The 14764-nt window shown below is 44.8% G+C and overlaps 1 protein-coding gene across 3 annotated transcripts; it reads left to right on the plus strand.

The window, feature by feature from the left end:
* The first annotated feature begins 453 nt into the window (after positions 1–453).
* Positions 454–14622, plus strand: phldb2a (pleckstrin homology-like domain, family B, member 2a). Of its 3 annotated transcripts, none has more exons than XM_040180296.2 (17): positions 455–1100; positions 2905–3016; positions 3806–4767; positions 4854–5153; positions 7654–7788; positions 8008–8145; positions 8972–9073; positions 9833–9943; positions 10022–10111; positions 10260–10391; positions 10949–11048; positions 11360–11555; positions 11805–11895; positions 11985–12131; positions 12221–12440; positions 12611–12696; positions 12823–14622. In XM_040180296.2, the coding sequence occupies exons 2-17, from the start codon at positions 2962–2964 to the stop codon at positions 12961–12963; spliced, it is 3006 nt and encodes a 1001-aa protein (XP_040036230.2). In that variant the 5' UTR covers positions 455–1100; positions 2905–2961; the 3' UTR covers positions 12964–14622. The 3 variants fall into 3 exon arrangements, with proteins under 3 accessions (XP_077962859.1, XP_040036230.2, XP_040036229.2); XM_040180295.2 differs by having other exon boundaries at positions 458–1100; positions 8927–9073; XM_078106733.1 differs by lacking the exon at positions 10260–10391 and having other exon boundaries at positions 454–1100; positions 8927–9073.
* Positions 14623–14764: the final 142 nt, after the last annotated feature.

Below are 14764 nucleotides of genomic sequence, written 5' to 3' on the forward strand. Positions count from 1 at the left end.
CACAAAGCGAAGCATCATTCCAGCGTCATGACAATACAATACACTTAATGTACACCAGTTTTCAAATGAGAGCCTAGTTCATGTGTTTCCCTATTTTAGTGAAATTCTTTGAGTGATTTTATGACAAAGACCCCGGCACGGCGTCTGGAAGTAATCATCTCGTCAAGGCCGCACGCCGCAGCCCCCTCCCAGTGATGTAATTGTGAGTTTTTTTATTTTCCTGTGATGGTTCGAGATTTTCAGTGGGATTCTGCGGGGTTTTCCAAAGTCATTTTTTCATTCATCCTGATCTCTAAACCTACTCCCTCATTCTCTGCGTTCTATTGCAACGCGCATGCATCAGATGGATGAGGACCCGAGTGTTGGTCTTGGTCCGTGTGTCTCTGTGGGGAACGTCTCTGCCTGCTCAGTGAGGAGGGGGAGTGAGCTTGGCTTTGTTTCAAACACAGCAATGGGGCCTCCTGCCTACACATACCGCTGAAACAACAAATGAGGCATTTGCTTTGTACAACTTTGAGCAGTAATGCCTGCTTTGGCTTTTCTTCTATGCAAGAACACAAATTGTGAGAAGACTCCTCTGTGTGAGAACTGAAGACTAGTTTCTCTGAGAACCAACTGGCTGGACGCTGTTTGTGGGGAGAGTTCAGTCCGTCAAGGCTTGAAGAAGATTCAGAACTTTCACGTGACAGTTCCAGATTAGCAGTAAGCCACTCAAATCCACGGTTTCATGCTGGAATGTATATATTTAATACCATAATGTTGCAGCTGATGGTTGACTGGGAGGTCAGAGAAAAACAATCTGTACTGGAAGGGATTAAACATACTAATTCATTTGAAGACACTTCTCCCATCTCGCCTTTTAACAAAGAAGCAATTCTATTTCTAACCGGAGAGAGGCAGCAGCGGCAGGGTCTCTCTCTCTCTCTGAGTCTGCTCTAGAAGTTGAGGTGGGAGGGGAGAGGGTCGGCTGTCTGATCCTTTGTCATATGGAGACGGTACTCTTATACCTCAAACGGAGAGAGGGAGCACATTTCAGCTGCAAAGGACATGCAAATAAAAAGGTCTCGGGCTCAACTATGTGAACTGGACATAAATGAAAGGTCAGTCGCTTTTCTTTTAACTGCTTCAATCTGCTCCTGAATGTCCTTATCGATACGAGCAGTGATGCTCTGTTTTGTGTAGTTTTTGAGCACTTTTGAGCAGCTGCCTGCACATTGTGCTGTGAAAATATGAATGAAATGTTTTTGTTACTCAATGGAAGTGCCGCTAACAAGTGCTAAAGGGAATGTGAAAAAAGTCAGGGGAATGGAATGGAGTTTTCACTGTTATCTCTCTTTGTTGAAAAAGAAATATGTGTTTCACGCGTAATGTTAATATTGGTGGGAAATGACACAACTTGAGCAGAAGAAAAGTGGATAACAGAGATGCTTATCATTTCAAACGGTTGAGTGGATCAACAATTATGTGTCTGTTTGTTCCCTTGATGTCTGATGTTCAACTGATTTAATGTAAAAACAGTGCAGTTTAGAGCAAAAACGATTAATTGATAAGTTAATTTAAAACAAACATTTCTGATTTCACTATTTCTCTTTTTGTATTCTTTCAAAAAACTCTGGCTTCTTAATCCCTATTTCATTTAAGTAATATAGACATAATTATTATTACTTAAGAAAATAATGAGAAGATATCTAAAAAAAAAAAATGATTTTTTACTTTGATGAAAGTAAACAATTGTCGTCTGGGAGATGACAATGAGTGAGACTTGAAATGCTACAACGGTTTGAGCCTTTTTCTTGAGAAAGTATTCGACTCTTTCTGATCTGATCTTTTTACATCTCCGTTCTTACGAAGTGGCTGTAGTCTGAGTGAGGCAGTAAAATCTCTCGCTCCTGGCGTGTGGCTTTGGCTTTTTCTTTTCCCCCTTTTTTTTCCAGGAGCTCTGGAGAATGAACTCATGCTGATTGATTGTGTGACTGTGTAAAACGACACCCTACTTCCTGTAGGCCCTCTCTCCAGACAGCAGGAGCAGAAAATCCTGGATCAGCCGTCTCTGTCTTTCTCTTCTGTGTTGTGTGTGTGTGTGTCCTGGAAACTGCATCTGACTTTTAAAATCCCTCTGTTGTATCACTGGAACCAGTAATATAATAAGACTTCCATGAGATATGATCTTCAGTGTGGCGACGTAAAGATCTATTTTAGCTTTGTTTATCTTGGCTGCTCAATATCTTCACCTTTTTCTTTTTGAGGCTAATTTATTGCTGTTTTCATCACGCTCATCAAGATAAATAAAAGATTTTTGTAAGTCATCCACAAAGATCATTATCTAATATAAAATGGTATAGAAAAGTGAAAATTAAGTAAATTTGAAGCTGTTCATTTATAACATGCAAGTATTTAGTAAATATTTGGCTGCTGACGGATTTGAGGACTGGTCATATGCGCTTCAGGCTTAAACTCAGATGGAGGTGCAGAGCGCTGGTTTTTATTGGGAACACGGAGCCAGACGTGAAAAAAAAGTTGCTCCGGATCGCTTTTCCTACTTAGTCTGGAGGAAAGTTTTTTTTTCTTCCCGTTTTAAATATGCACATCTCAAATATCTGCTTGAATTGAAGTATTGTTGTAGTTGTCGGAGCCTACGCTGAGCGAGCACAGGGAATGGATTCAACTTCCTGTGATGTTCCTTGAATGCATTTTGTTTCTGGATTATTAAAAGATGCTCTGCATGATGTTGCAGGAGTACCGCTCCAAGGAGACAAAGTTGACCTGCTTCAGCATGTCTGTATTTTCAATTGGTTAATCCGTTTTTTTTGACAACGTGCAAAAAGAAGCTGCTATTTTCCTTCTGCTGCTTCATATTTGTTTAATTTTGATCCTCTCCTTTTTCCTTCTTCTTGGGGAACAAAGCACGTAGGGCCCCGCCGACCCCTGCATCCTCCGACTGAATCAAAGGAGGTCAGCGTGATGAACGGCATGCTTCCTCAGAGGAGAGCTGTGGCCACATCTGGCTACAGCTCAGGTGAGACAACTTTCCAGATGTGTTTTGGTTTTCTTGTTCTATTTTATTGAAATTGAGCACTTTCATCTCGTCATTCAGACGTGAGTCTGACAGTAATCCTGCAGTTTTGGATCCTGCAGAGATACAAAACACGTGAACTCATTTAAATCTGTGTTCAACGAACAATTTCACCTCAATGACAAACCATCATCCGAAGTTTAGGGCTCCGTGAAGAAATATGATTGAGTTATCTGGATACCCTTCATTGAGATGGAATAGCCCTTTTTTGCACCAATCTAAGAGCTACTATACGCTTTTGACATTTTCCTCCTCTGTGAACAGGGTGTTTGCTTAAGAAAAATGAAACGTGCATTAGCCATGTGCAAAGGAGTTTTTAAGAAAAAGGAGAACAGCAAGTCAACAGGCTTCAACATAAAAGAAACTAATGATGCAGCATCCAGCCAGACGTGATGACTCAGGCCACTGTCCACACGGATTTTTGGGTTGGGGGGGCGGGGGGCGATCTGTCTCGCAGTCGAGGCTATGATGCACTTGCTTGCTTGTCTTGGTCCACAAGCATTCTTCCATTTTTAGAAGTAGCCGAACCACAGATTGAGCCTGTGTTTGTATTGGGCTCAGAACTGTATGAGTGTACATTCTTAACCCCCACCCCCTCCAACGCCCCCTTACTCAGCATTTGAGTGATAGCCGAGCTGGTGCTTATTCAATGGGCTGCATTAAACCAGACTCTGACACAGTCCATAAAGGGAAAGGCTTTCATGCTCTGTCAACTGTCTCCCTTCCCGACAGATTGCGTGAAGGTTGAGCACGGCGGCGGCGGCTCAGTCGGTGGGTCCCTGCTGAGGGGCTCTCGCTCCAAGGCGGAGCTACAGGACCTGATGGAGACGCTGCAGCGCAGGAAGAGCGCCCTGGAGGCCAGCTTGAGGGCGGCTGAGTGCAGCCGCAGATACCTCAGCGTGCCCTCGCCCGCCGGATCGCAGTCCGGCAGGCCTCTCTCCATCGCCGGCAATGCTGAGCGGCCGCCGTCGGCCTCCAGGACTCCGTCCTACGCGACCAGCAGCAGCGTGCCTCCATCCCCTCGCCAAGGGGAACGCCAGCTGAGCCCCAGCGGCCTGCCTCGTCACTCCCACTCTCGCCACCTGTCACAAGACAGTCTGCTCCTCTCCAACGCAGCGGACGGCGGCCCTCTGTTCTCCTCATACGGGCAGACCCTCGCTCGCTCCCCCAGGGTCAAGACGGGAGCAGCGAGCGTGCCGTCCAGCCCTCGCATGAGCCGCAGGCCGCACTCTCAGTGCAAAGCCGCAGGAGACTCCCGGCAGAGGAAGTACTCGACGGGCTCCCTCAACAGCCTGGGGATGCACAGTCGTTCTCTGCCACGGCTTCACAACGCCGCAGAGCCCCCGGCGCTGTCGCTGCTGCCGCGTCCCTCGGCGGGTCCCCACAGGGGCTCGGCGGGGCAGCGGCGTAGTCTCTCCTCCCTGGAGCAGCCACCGGACGTGACGGTGCCAGCCGGCATGCCAGGCACTGCCAGGAGGGCCAGCCTGGCCTCTCTGTGCTCTCTGGGCGCGGAGGCGGACGGGACAGGCTTCGATCCGGGCTTCGGAGAGAGGCGGTTGTCCTTTGGGAAGGGCGGACTGGGTCCGGGACAAAGGGTGGGCAGCATCAGCTCTTTGAACGGCAAAGAGGAGCTGAGAGACTATCACCAGCACCAGAGAGACGAACGACTCAGGGAGCAGAAAGTGCAGAAATTGGTGAGTTTCTCCTTGGGCCTGATTTTTCCACTTTTCCACCACTTTTCCCGCTACTTTAACAGCTTTGCCTGTTGCCTTGTCTACAGGAGTGCCAGCGTCTGGAGACCATCTTGAACCTGTGCACCGAGTTTGGCCATGTGGAGAAAGAGCCGGCGGGCTCAGCCGTTTGTGATCTGCAGAAGATCAATAAGGAGCTGGAGAAGCTGCAGGTGTCGGACGACGAGTCGGTGTTCTCCGACTCTCCCGGCCGCGCCGCCTTCCAACTGGCCGAGGAGCAGCAGGTCAGCCAGCGTCAGCAGGGCGCCTACAGAGACGCCAGGTCCCACTCGCCCGCCATCAGCCTCAACAGCAGCGCCCCCTCGCCGTCCAGCCACCACAGAGCCAAAGTAAGGTCACCGGGGGTCATGCTTATCGACAGGGCTTCACACTGACGCACTCAGGGCAGGAGGAGGAGATTGATGAAGTATAAGGAAGTGGAGATGTCAAGACATTTCCAAAGTCTATTTATTTAATCAGCTGTAAGAAATTAACTTCAGGGACTATTTTAAAGTCCTGATAGGAAACTGCATGATACAAACTAGAAAACCTGATTATTAGTGTTTCACTTATTTAATTTTTGGATGGTGGAGCAGTCGGCTTTGCTAATCCTGGTGTTTGTTTTTTTATTTTTTCTGAAAACAGATTAGAAAGATAGAAATGGGGTTGAGGGAGACAACGTTGAGAATAAAGGATAAAGGAAAAAGACAGGTGTTCATAGGCTGTATATAGTCGGTGTAAAACATGTCTTTGTATTGCTGTTGGACAGAAGCCTCTGATAGCAGCTAATTAGCATGTGTGAAAATAGAATTATGACATCTCCTCCGCTTTGGTTTGAGGTGCTGGTTTTTGACTCACTTTCAAACTGTAGGGGCTCACTGGACACTAGAACTGGACACAGCTTTTGTTATTAAACACGTGTGCGTTTCCTAATACGCCGATCATGAAGTTAAAACGTCTGCTCAGAGTCCGATTTTAAACCTGCATGAAGTAAAGATTCTTACCAGGCGAGATGAACTGGATTGTGTTTTTTTAGTGAAGAACAACATCTGTCTCATGGGTGTCTTTCCTTCTTGTTTCTGTTCCTCCCATCTTTTCTTTGCCTTCTAAGTGACGCCCTGCTATGGAATACGTGTTACGTGAGTTTGGAGAGGCCAAATTGCAGCCGAGACTAATGGGACAAACCCCAGTGGCGGAATGCAGTGCGTCAGACTGCTGATAGCTTGTTTATCTCTGAACACAAAATCTGGTGCAGATTACAAAGTTTCCATATAAACCAAATGTGTTGATTATCTGTGTGTGTAAGAAAGAGAGAGAGAGAGAGAGAGAAATGTTTTGTTGTTCTACTTTATACAGCCAGCAGTGTTGAAGAGGTTAACTTGGTCAAACACAAACCAAATGAAATCATTATATGATGTTAGTGTTAGATGTAAGTTAGTGTGCAGGCCCTGAATGACCCGTGGTAGCTGGTTTATTGTGCATCTTCCACCCTATTTTCTAACCCAACCTCCCTAAGTCAGCACGCTTTCCTCAGAGTGATGGCATGTACTCTTACGTTTCACAGTTAACGGTGTACAGCTGGTACATTTCCTGTTTATTTTCTAACACAAACAGGAAAACCATGGTTGCACAAGATCTCCTGTATAATATTTACCACTCAGGGTTGTAGGAGAGTGAGCGGATTACCAGAGTGAGTCCACTTTGATTGTGTTTTATTGTTGACTTGTGCAGGCGGGAGGACAAGGCACGCTGGCACAATAACCGCTGTTGCTGTTGTAAAAGCATGCAGTTATCACAGCACACTAAATGTAATGTAACGAATGAACATGTTTAATTTACAAATATAAATAGAAAGAATGTATCAAATACTGCAATTTCTGCTCCACTGTCAGAGTCCTGGTGCCGCTAATTAACCGACTCTGTAAAAGTGAAGCTTTCTTCCACTCGAGAGCAGTAACAACTTAACGGTTTGGTCTGGTTTTAATGAAGAAGTCCCAGTTTTGTTTCTGCACTCAACTTGAGGGAACAGGAAATGACTTTATCCCGAGGAGAATTAGTGTGTGCGTGGGTGTGTGCGTGCACGCACATCTGTGTGGGTGTGTGTGTCAGTCGAAGAATGCTTTTGTATATGCATGGTAAAGGCATGCGTTTTTCCAGATGTTCTTAACTTTTATGCTGCGGCTAAATGGATTTAAAGATAAGAATGTAGTGAAAACATCAAAACAGGTCATCAATCTACATTTTATTTGGTGAAAGACAAACATAGCTTGAGTTTGCATTAATTAGATTTCCATGTTGAGACCTTCACTTCTGCGTCGTGTCAATTGTGACAGAGGTTTACAGACTCCTAAGTATCCTTTCTTTGACCGTGTGCATTCCTCTGAGGGGTGAGTGCAGAGGAGCTCCAGAGCCTCCCGGGACACTCACCACACGAGGCCGCGACCCCAAAAACAATCATCCCAAAAGAAAGAATACCTGAAAATACTCTTCGCTGAACCCACATATGACTCTAAATGGAGGATTTTCGGTTCTGTTGGTAGAAGATGAGATACGTGGGAGTACAGAGTGTCGTGCACCGATAGAGATTTCCATTACACCGAGTAGAAAAGATCCCTGCCCCTGTTGTCAGCGATCCAGCTTTGGATGAGTTTAAACAGCAGCTGCTAATTCATAATAAAAAGGGTTGGAGAATAGTTTTAAAAAACATGTTGTACTGTTTGAATATAAAAAAAAGAGTTTCACACTTTTTAAGAAACAAGTGCTTCAAATATAAGAAACTTATGATGGAGATTTTTCAAAACATATGACGTCTCTGCCAAGCATTTCAATGCATTCCTGATGTCACCGCAGGTTTTGGAGAGCGCGCAGCTGAAACAGGAAGTAACGCACATAGAGGAGGAGAGGATTCAAGTTGTGAACAACATAGAGGAGTTGGAGCAGAAGATCAAAGACCTGGACAACCAGATGGAGGAGTCCGTCCGAGAGGTAGAGCGCAGTACACAAGCTGACTCTGGAACAGCTTGCTGGTGTCACTTCTCATCTAGTTTGCCATAATGTGCACTAGTTTATAACTCGTGCTCGTCCCAGTAAAGCGGACAAATTGAGATGCAGTCTGTCTTTTGTCAGCCTCGTGCTGTCTGATTTATCTATCGAATCAAGCCGCTTTAACTTTAAGCATCCAATATCTTTTCTGTTTCCCTGCAGATGGAGGTGGAGTGCGCTCTGCTGGAGGGGGAACAGGAGTCAGAGATGACCCAGCTGCAGAGGGAAAAGGAGCTTCTGGACCAACTCAATAAAAAGATACATAGTATCCAGACGACGAGCCCCCCTGAGAAACATCAGGTAAAAATACAGAACGTGATCAAGCCACAGGGGGACACAGTAGGTGAACCGAGGCACTAAAGCATGAGCAAAGAGTGAACAGTTCAGTTCGACCACAGCTTCCTCCATCAAGGGTCCAGTTACTTGTCCTTTAAAATTAAACAAACAAATTATGTTTCCAAGAGGAAATGCTTATAACACCAGATCTGGGGGGGGGGTCATCTCAAATGGGACATTCTGTGCAGCAGGACTACTTCTGTGTCACCCAGAATTAGCGCTTTTTCGCAGCAGAAAAATACCTCAGATTTATTATTTTAAAAAAGGTATTTTTCATTTTATTCACATTTTGTTCTATTTGCATATTGTTATCCTGACTTTGCCCGTTGTAAACCTGGAAAACCACCTTTACTTTCTTTTTCACACTCACAACTTTAGTTTTTTCCCTGGTTTCCCCTTACACACATCTGGGAAGGGCCCCAAATAGTTAACATGTGTAAAAAGAACTGTTGGCTCAACTGGCTCCAATTTGGCAGAGTACTAAACAACCTGAATCCCCGGGAGGACACAAGACTTTAACACTTTCACAATAAGTGAAATGCTTAGACATTTGAACATTTAGTTAATGTTATAAAAACACCAGAACTGGTTCCATTTCCATAAGACATGCACAATTTATCTAAAGTTAAAGTTAAGTCCTTGTGCCCAAAATAGGCCGGTAGCGAAACAGTGCCTTCTCATTCATTTTATTTGACTGTTATTTACCGCAGTGGGGTATTGTGTGGGCCTCCGTGCTGTTTCTCAGGACACTGAGGAGCAGACTAAAAGTTTGGAGGATTTGGAGTTTCAGAAGCTGGAGAGAAAAATGAATCAGGATGAAGAAAAAGAGAATCAGAGCAAAGAGCTGCTGCGAGAGATCGCCGAGGGTCAGCGTACTGCAGTCACACGCAAGGTACGCAGACAGGGCGTCTGTGAGCGTGCATGTAGCGCGTGTTGCATGTTTAACATCCGAGCTAATGCTGGCACCGCATCACTCTTAAGTGTCTAACATCACAGTATTAGAAACATGATGATGACGAGAGAACAAGTCTTTAACAGGCACACAGAAAGATCCCTGTTTTTATTGTGAGTGACGTCCTTTCAAGATCTACTTTTAGTTTGTTATAAAATGCAAAAAAAGTGCATTTGCTCGATCTGACCTTAATCTACCAAATCAAATACTTTTTGTTATTGTATTTGATTGAAAGCTAAATTAAAATCAGTTTAAACATTTTGTGGTGATCGTTTTAAATATTGGCTTTTTTTTCAATTACTACATTGTGGTTTGTTGTCGTTAATCTTACTACAGGTTGTGCATGAAAATAAAGCTGCGAAATTGTGAGATATGCAGCATAAAGCATGAACTAATTACAAGAAACAGCCAACAATGGTAAGCATGAAAGACTATTTGCGTTGTGATAAAGAAATAATTAAATTTTTTTCAATTATGGGAAGAATAGGGGACAGTAAAAGGCTGAAGATGTTAAGTTAAAGAAGCTGTAGATAGAAAAAACAAGTAATGTATATTTCCAAAATTAGAATTTGCTCCTGTTCTTTCTGCTTTTGCTTCGTAATATAACACATGTGCAGTTACTGCTAATGTGACAGCATCACTTATTTCCTGATGTTGTTGGATAACATATGTTGATATTGTGCTGTTTTCTTTTTACAGGAAAGAATCATGGCGCTGAAGAAACAGTCCTCACAGATTACTCTACAGGCTCAACAAGAAAGAGACAACTTCCAGCGAGAGAAAAACAACTTGCTCGTCATGCTGCAGAAGGTAAAAAAAAAAAAAACTTTAATTGAAATGTTTAAATGTCTGATTGAATTTGCTTAATTTTTTGCCAAATGCCTGCAGGAAAGAGAGAAGCTGGCGTCTTTGGAAGGAAAGTATGCAGAGTTGTCTGAGGGGCAGTCCTTCACTAACAACCCCGTAGCCATGAAAGAGGTGAGTGTGAGTTACTTTATACTTCCACCAGCAGTGCTCCTCCGTCCCACAGCGAAAGACCAACGTTCCCATGTCTCTGATCAGATGTCCTGTTATTTTTATCCTTTCCTGTCCTTTGGGATTCGTGTGATTTCTTTCGTCACTGCAGCACTCTCTGAAGGAAAGGAGGAGAAGCAACAAAGAGAACTCTTGTCACCCGAGTGACAGCCAGCCTTATAAGAGGAGCCAGCAGCTCCTCACCTCTTATGGCAGATCCCTGGGACGCACGCTTCCTCCCAAGGTCATCATTACCTCATGGAATACATCATCTGAGCAGCTAGTTGTCTGAAAGACATATTAATATTCCTCTCATTTAAAGCCGACTGTGATGAGGTAAAATCTTAGTAGAAAGGGTCACAGATCTCTTCCGGGTGTGACTGCATATGAGCCCACCTGTACTATCCCATTGAATGAAAACGACTCACAACCAACCCACCAACACCAATGTGCTGCAAGGCGTCACGAAACACCCTTCAGTCAAACTGCAACTAATTGGCTTGAAGTCATCGTTTAAGACATTGCATGAATTCAATTCAGATAAATAGGGGATAATGAAACCCAGGTTTCTAAAAATGCTGCTCGTTGTGATCCTGGACTGCAGAAAATGGGGATTTCACGGCCCTCGTTACTTGGGCCCAGTCCAACGGTTTGTCTCTGGAGAATGATCTGCCCAAACAGGAATTCTCTGCTCCACTTTGGAGACACCCACCCAGCTCATGCATTCTGCAGCTATATGAGGGGAGTGGAGCGTGCAGTCTGATCCTGAACGGCCTGTATGTGCTGATGTTTCCTCCGCAGGCCCACTTGCCTCTGTCCCAAAGCTCCAGCTGTGGCAGCGTCATCCCACAAGGCTTCAGCTTCTCCCCCCGCGACCCGAGCGTCCGCCGCCCGACCAAGAGTGAGTCAGACTGCAGGGCTGTCGCGTTTCGTCTGCATCAATTCTGCATTGTGCGGCCAGCTTTGAACCTCGGGCGTTTTACATGTAGGGCGAGAAATTGAACTGATGCAATAATCGGTGTCACAGCTCAAAGGGAGCCGTGTGTCGTCCACATCTGATACCAAAGACAGAACTACTGTACTTCTTTGTGGAGCTTTGGAGGGGGAGGGGGGGGACTTGCATCAGGGTAAATTGACCTGGGTTTTATTCAAGTTATCATCCCATGATGCTGTGTTTCCACTCTCTCACGGTAACATTTACGTCCGTCGCAGGCAACGGCCACTCGCACGCGAATGAAGACCGACAAAGAAGGAGCGACTTCTTCAACCGGATAATCTCCGAGCCCAGCGTGTTCTTGGACTCCTTCACCTACCCGGACCACAGCCAGGCCTCAGACACCGTCAGCGTGGACAGCTCCGACAGCCTGGAGACCAGCTACTCCGCCTGCTCGCCGGACAACATCTCCAGGTCAGAGAGAAAGCACGCTGGAGCGCACGTGTGTGAGTCAGGAAGGAGAAGAGTTGTCTATTTAGAGAGGAAGTTGGAGCGTGGAGCCCGCAAAATACGATCAGGAGACCTTTTGAATTGTTGGTCGTTACGATCTTTTCATCACCTGTATTTTTTCTGTTGTTTCAGCTTTAGGTATGCAGCATGTCACACTAACCGGAGTGCGTACTCTCCTCATTTAACAACTTGTTTCTTCCTTTTTTCCTTCAGCGCCAGTACGTCCAATATGGCGAAGATCGAGGAGATGGAGCGTTTACTCCGAGAGGCCCACGCTGAGAAGCTAAGACTCCTCGAGCATCGGGTAATGGGCCCAAGCCAAACTAAACTTCATGTGCATATGCGTGCGGTTCTTTGATGGTGGTTGTTATTTACACCTCGGGGCTTTTGCAGGAGCGTGAGATGGAGATGCGGCGGCACGCTCTGGAGGAGGAGCGACAAAGACGCGAGGAACTGGAAAAACGACTGCAGGAGGAGACAAGCAGGAGACAGAAACTGGTGGAGAGAGAAGTGAAGCTCAGGGAGAAACAAAGATCTCAGGTGACGAGAAGAGGTCCACAAATACTGTGGGAGTTTTTTTTGTTCTTCTCCATCAATCATCATCAGTGTTTGAATTACTTTGTCCGTAGTCGCGGCTGTTGACTCGCTACCTCCCCGTAAGGAAAGATGACTTTGATCTTCACGGCCACATTGAGGCGGCCGGACACAGCCCAGATGCCTGCTTCCATCTGGCCATCACTGACAAAACCTGTCGAGGCTTCCTGGTCAAAATGGGAGGCAAGATTAAGACCTGGAAGAAACGCTGGTTTGTCTTCGACCAGAATCGCAGGACGCTGACTTACTACGCAGGTGAGCAAATGCGTCTCTTTGTTCTCTGTTGAAAAATGTGCAGTTTAAAATGTGAGACAATGTTTCTACTACAGTGATGTCAATTTTTGAGCTATGCAGGGATACTTTGGGAGCCGGGACGGAGCTTTGATCAAACTGTTTTGGGTTCTGGTTTATGTTCTCCTCTGCAGACAAACATGAAACCAAGGTGAAAGGAGTCATCTACTTCCAAGCCATAGAGGAGGTGTACTACGACCATTTAAAGAACGCACACAAAGTAAGTCAGTTCGTGCGGTGAATCTTAGTTTCCTTAGGCCTCATTTTTATTGGGTAATGTTGTAATCCGTTCATCCTCTGCTTTTCCTCTCTCCCTCCCGCACATGCATCATCTAAACAACCCAAGAGCCCCAACCCCTCGCTGACCTTCAGCGTGAAGACCCACGATCGGGTGTACTACATGGTGGCTCCGTCGCCCGAGGCCATGCGTATCTGGATGGACGTCATGGTAACGGGCGCCGAAGGACACATGCACTTCATGGTGTAACGCATCCCAACCGATCAGGGTCCACACCCTGCGGTTTCATTACCCATCCCGGCGCTCTGCTCGCGCCGATGTAACAGCGAACACGGGTCGCGTCGCGCCGACATCATCAGGTCAACAAAAAACTTCTGCTCAGACTTGTAGTATTTTTAGTCTACAACTGAGGCTCAAAGGCACACTTTATAATGTAATTATGTATGAAAGTGATATAAAGGGTTCAAAATGGTATGTCCCACTTCTTCCCTCGTCTCTTCTCCTCGTTGGACGTCCAACTGCATCAGTGGGTCACAAAACTTCTTGTCAATCTTTTCTGAGGCGAGATCATCCCATTTTTATTTGTGTTTGCAAGAATGACCATTTCCTTCCCATATGTCTACTATTATTTCTGTATTGTCATTATTTTAAGTAATATTTTACATTTTGAACTCAAGCATTTTCATGCTGCCGTACTACAGGCATTTGCTGGTCTTGTCTGACTTTTTAAAGCACATGACCACCATTTATATTACTTCAAACCACAGATATATCCTTGTGAAACTTTAATTCTAGTGAGTGCTAATTTAGCCTTTTCTTCACACATGCAAACTTCAATCATGTTGAGAGATAACGGCATGGTCATTTTTCGGTCTTGCTCTAAATTGTTGGTAGTTTGGAAATATTCTTCTCATGAATTGAATCAATCTGCTCAAATCCCAATGGTACTGTGTGTCATGCCGCAGGCCGGATTGGATGAGGCCATGTGGTGCAGCAGTGACGCAGTCCGTACTGCATCACCCTCATATCGCTCCTCAGCGTTTCATTTTGTTTATTCACCAGCAGAGGGCCTCAGTGCTGAGCTATTGCAGTGTAATGACGTAATGTGCTGGGCAGTAGGTAAATCAATAATTATGCTTATATATCAAATGAACAATAAATCACACAAAACAAATCAATATCAAAATAATATCTCGGGTTTTAATATCTCGGGTCTACATTTACATCTATTTTTAAAGCATTTCACATTTGTTAATTTGTATATAGAGAGCTATAGATATGAATAGCAACCTCAGACTCCATGCTACTTTTTTTTTAATTGACTTTCAGGTTTCAATATGAACAAATAATGTTGATTATGAATCATATTAGTGGAGATGTACTTTTTGAGTCATGAAGCGGGGGGGGGGGGGGAGGGGGTAGTGCTGTGCAGAGGTTTTACTCTGTACATGAGTAGCATATCTTTATTTTTACACTGTATAAATGTATCGTCATGGTAATCATGGGCCTAATTATATCCTATTTTAAAACTTTTACCATTTATATTAGCCGTGATCAGAGCCGATTCATGTATTAATGTGGCATTCTTCTGATATCTCTGCAGCGACCCCTTCTTTAGAAAAAGGTCTCAGATGTTTTGGAAATGTTACTTGCAGCGTTGCGCAGCCTTTTGTCAACAAATTTCTCTACATTAAATACTCTTGTAGCCTTTATACCCATATGTGTGTAGTGTGTGTATCTTTGGTTTCACTAAATCAGTTAAAAGTCAGCGTTGTTGTATATCTTTGCAGATTGCAAAAACGTATTATTGATGTACATTTTTGTCAACATTATGGTTAATCTTTATTATCATAATTCAAAGTGTTATTTCCATTCAAATGGGGCATAAAGCAATATCTGGTCTTATTAGCATGTATACTGTGTGCTCATTAAACCACCAAAGTTTTTTAACTCCTCCTCTCGACACTTGCTGCATCTCATTGGTTGACCTAGTGAGGTTGGCATGGAAACACAGAATGAAGCATGCTAAATTAGGTTCGAAAGAGGCGCA

This window comes from Gasterosteus aculeatus, chromosome 7 (assembly GCF_964276395.1).
Source record: "Gasterosteus aculeatus chromosome 7, fGasAcu3.hap1.1, whole genome shotgun sequence".
Lineage (NCBI taxonomy): Eukaryota > Metazoa > Chordata > Actinopteri > Perciformes > Gasterosteidae > Gasterosteus > Gasterosteus aculeatus.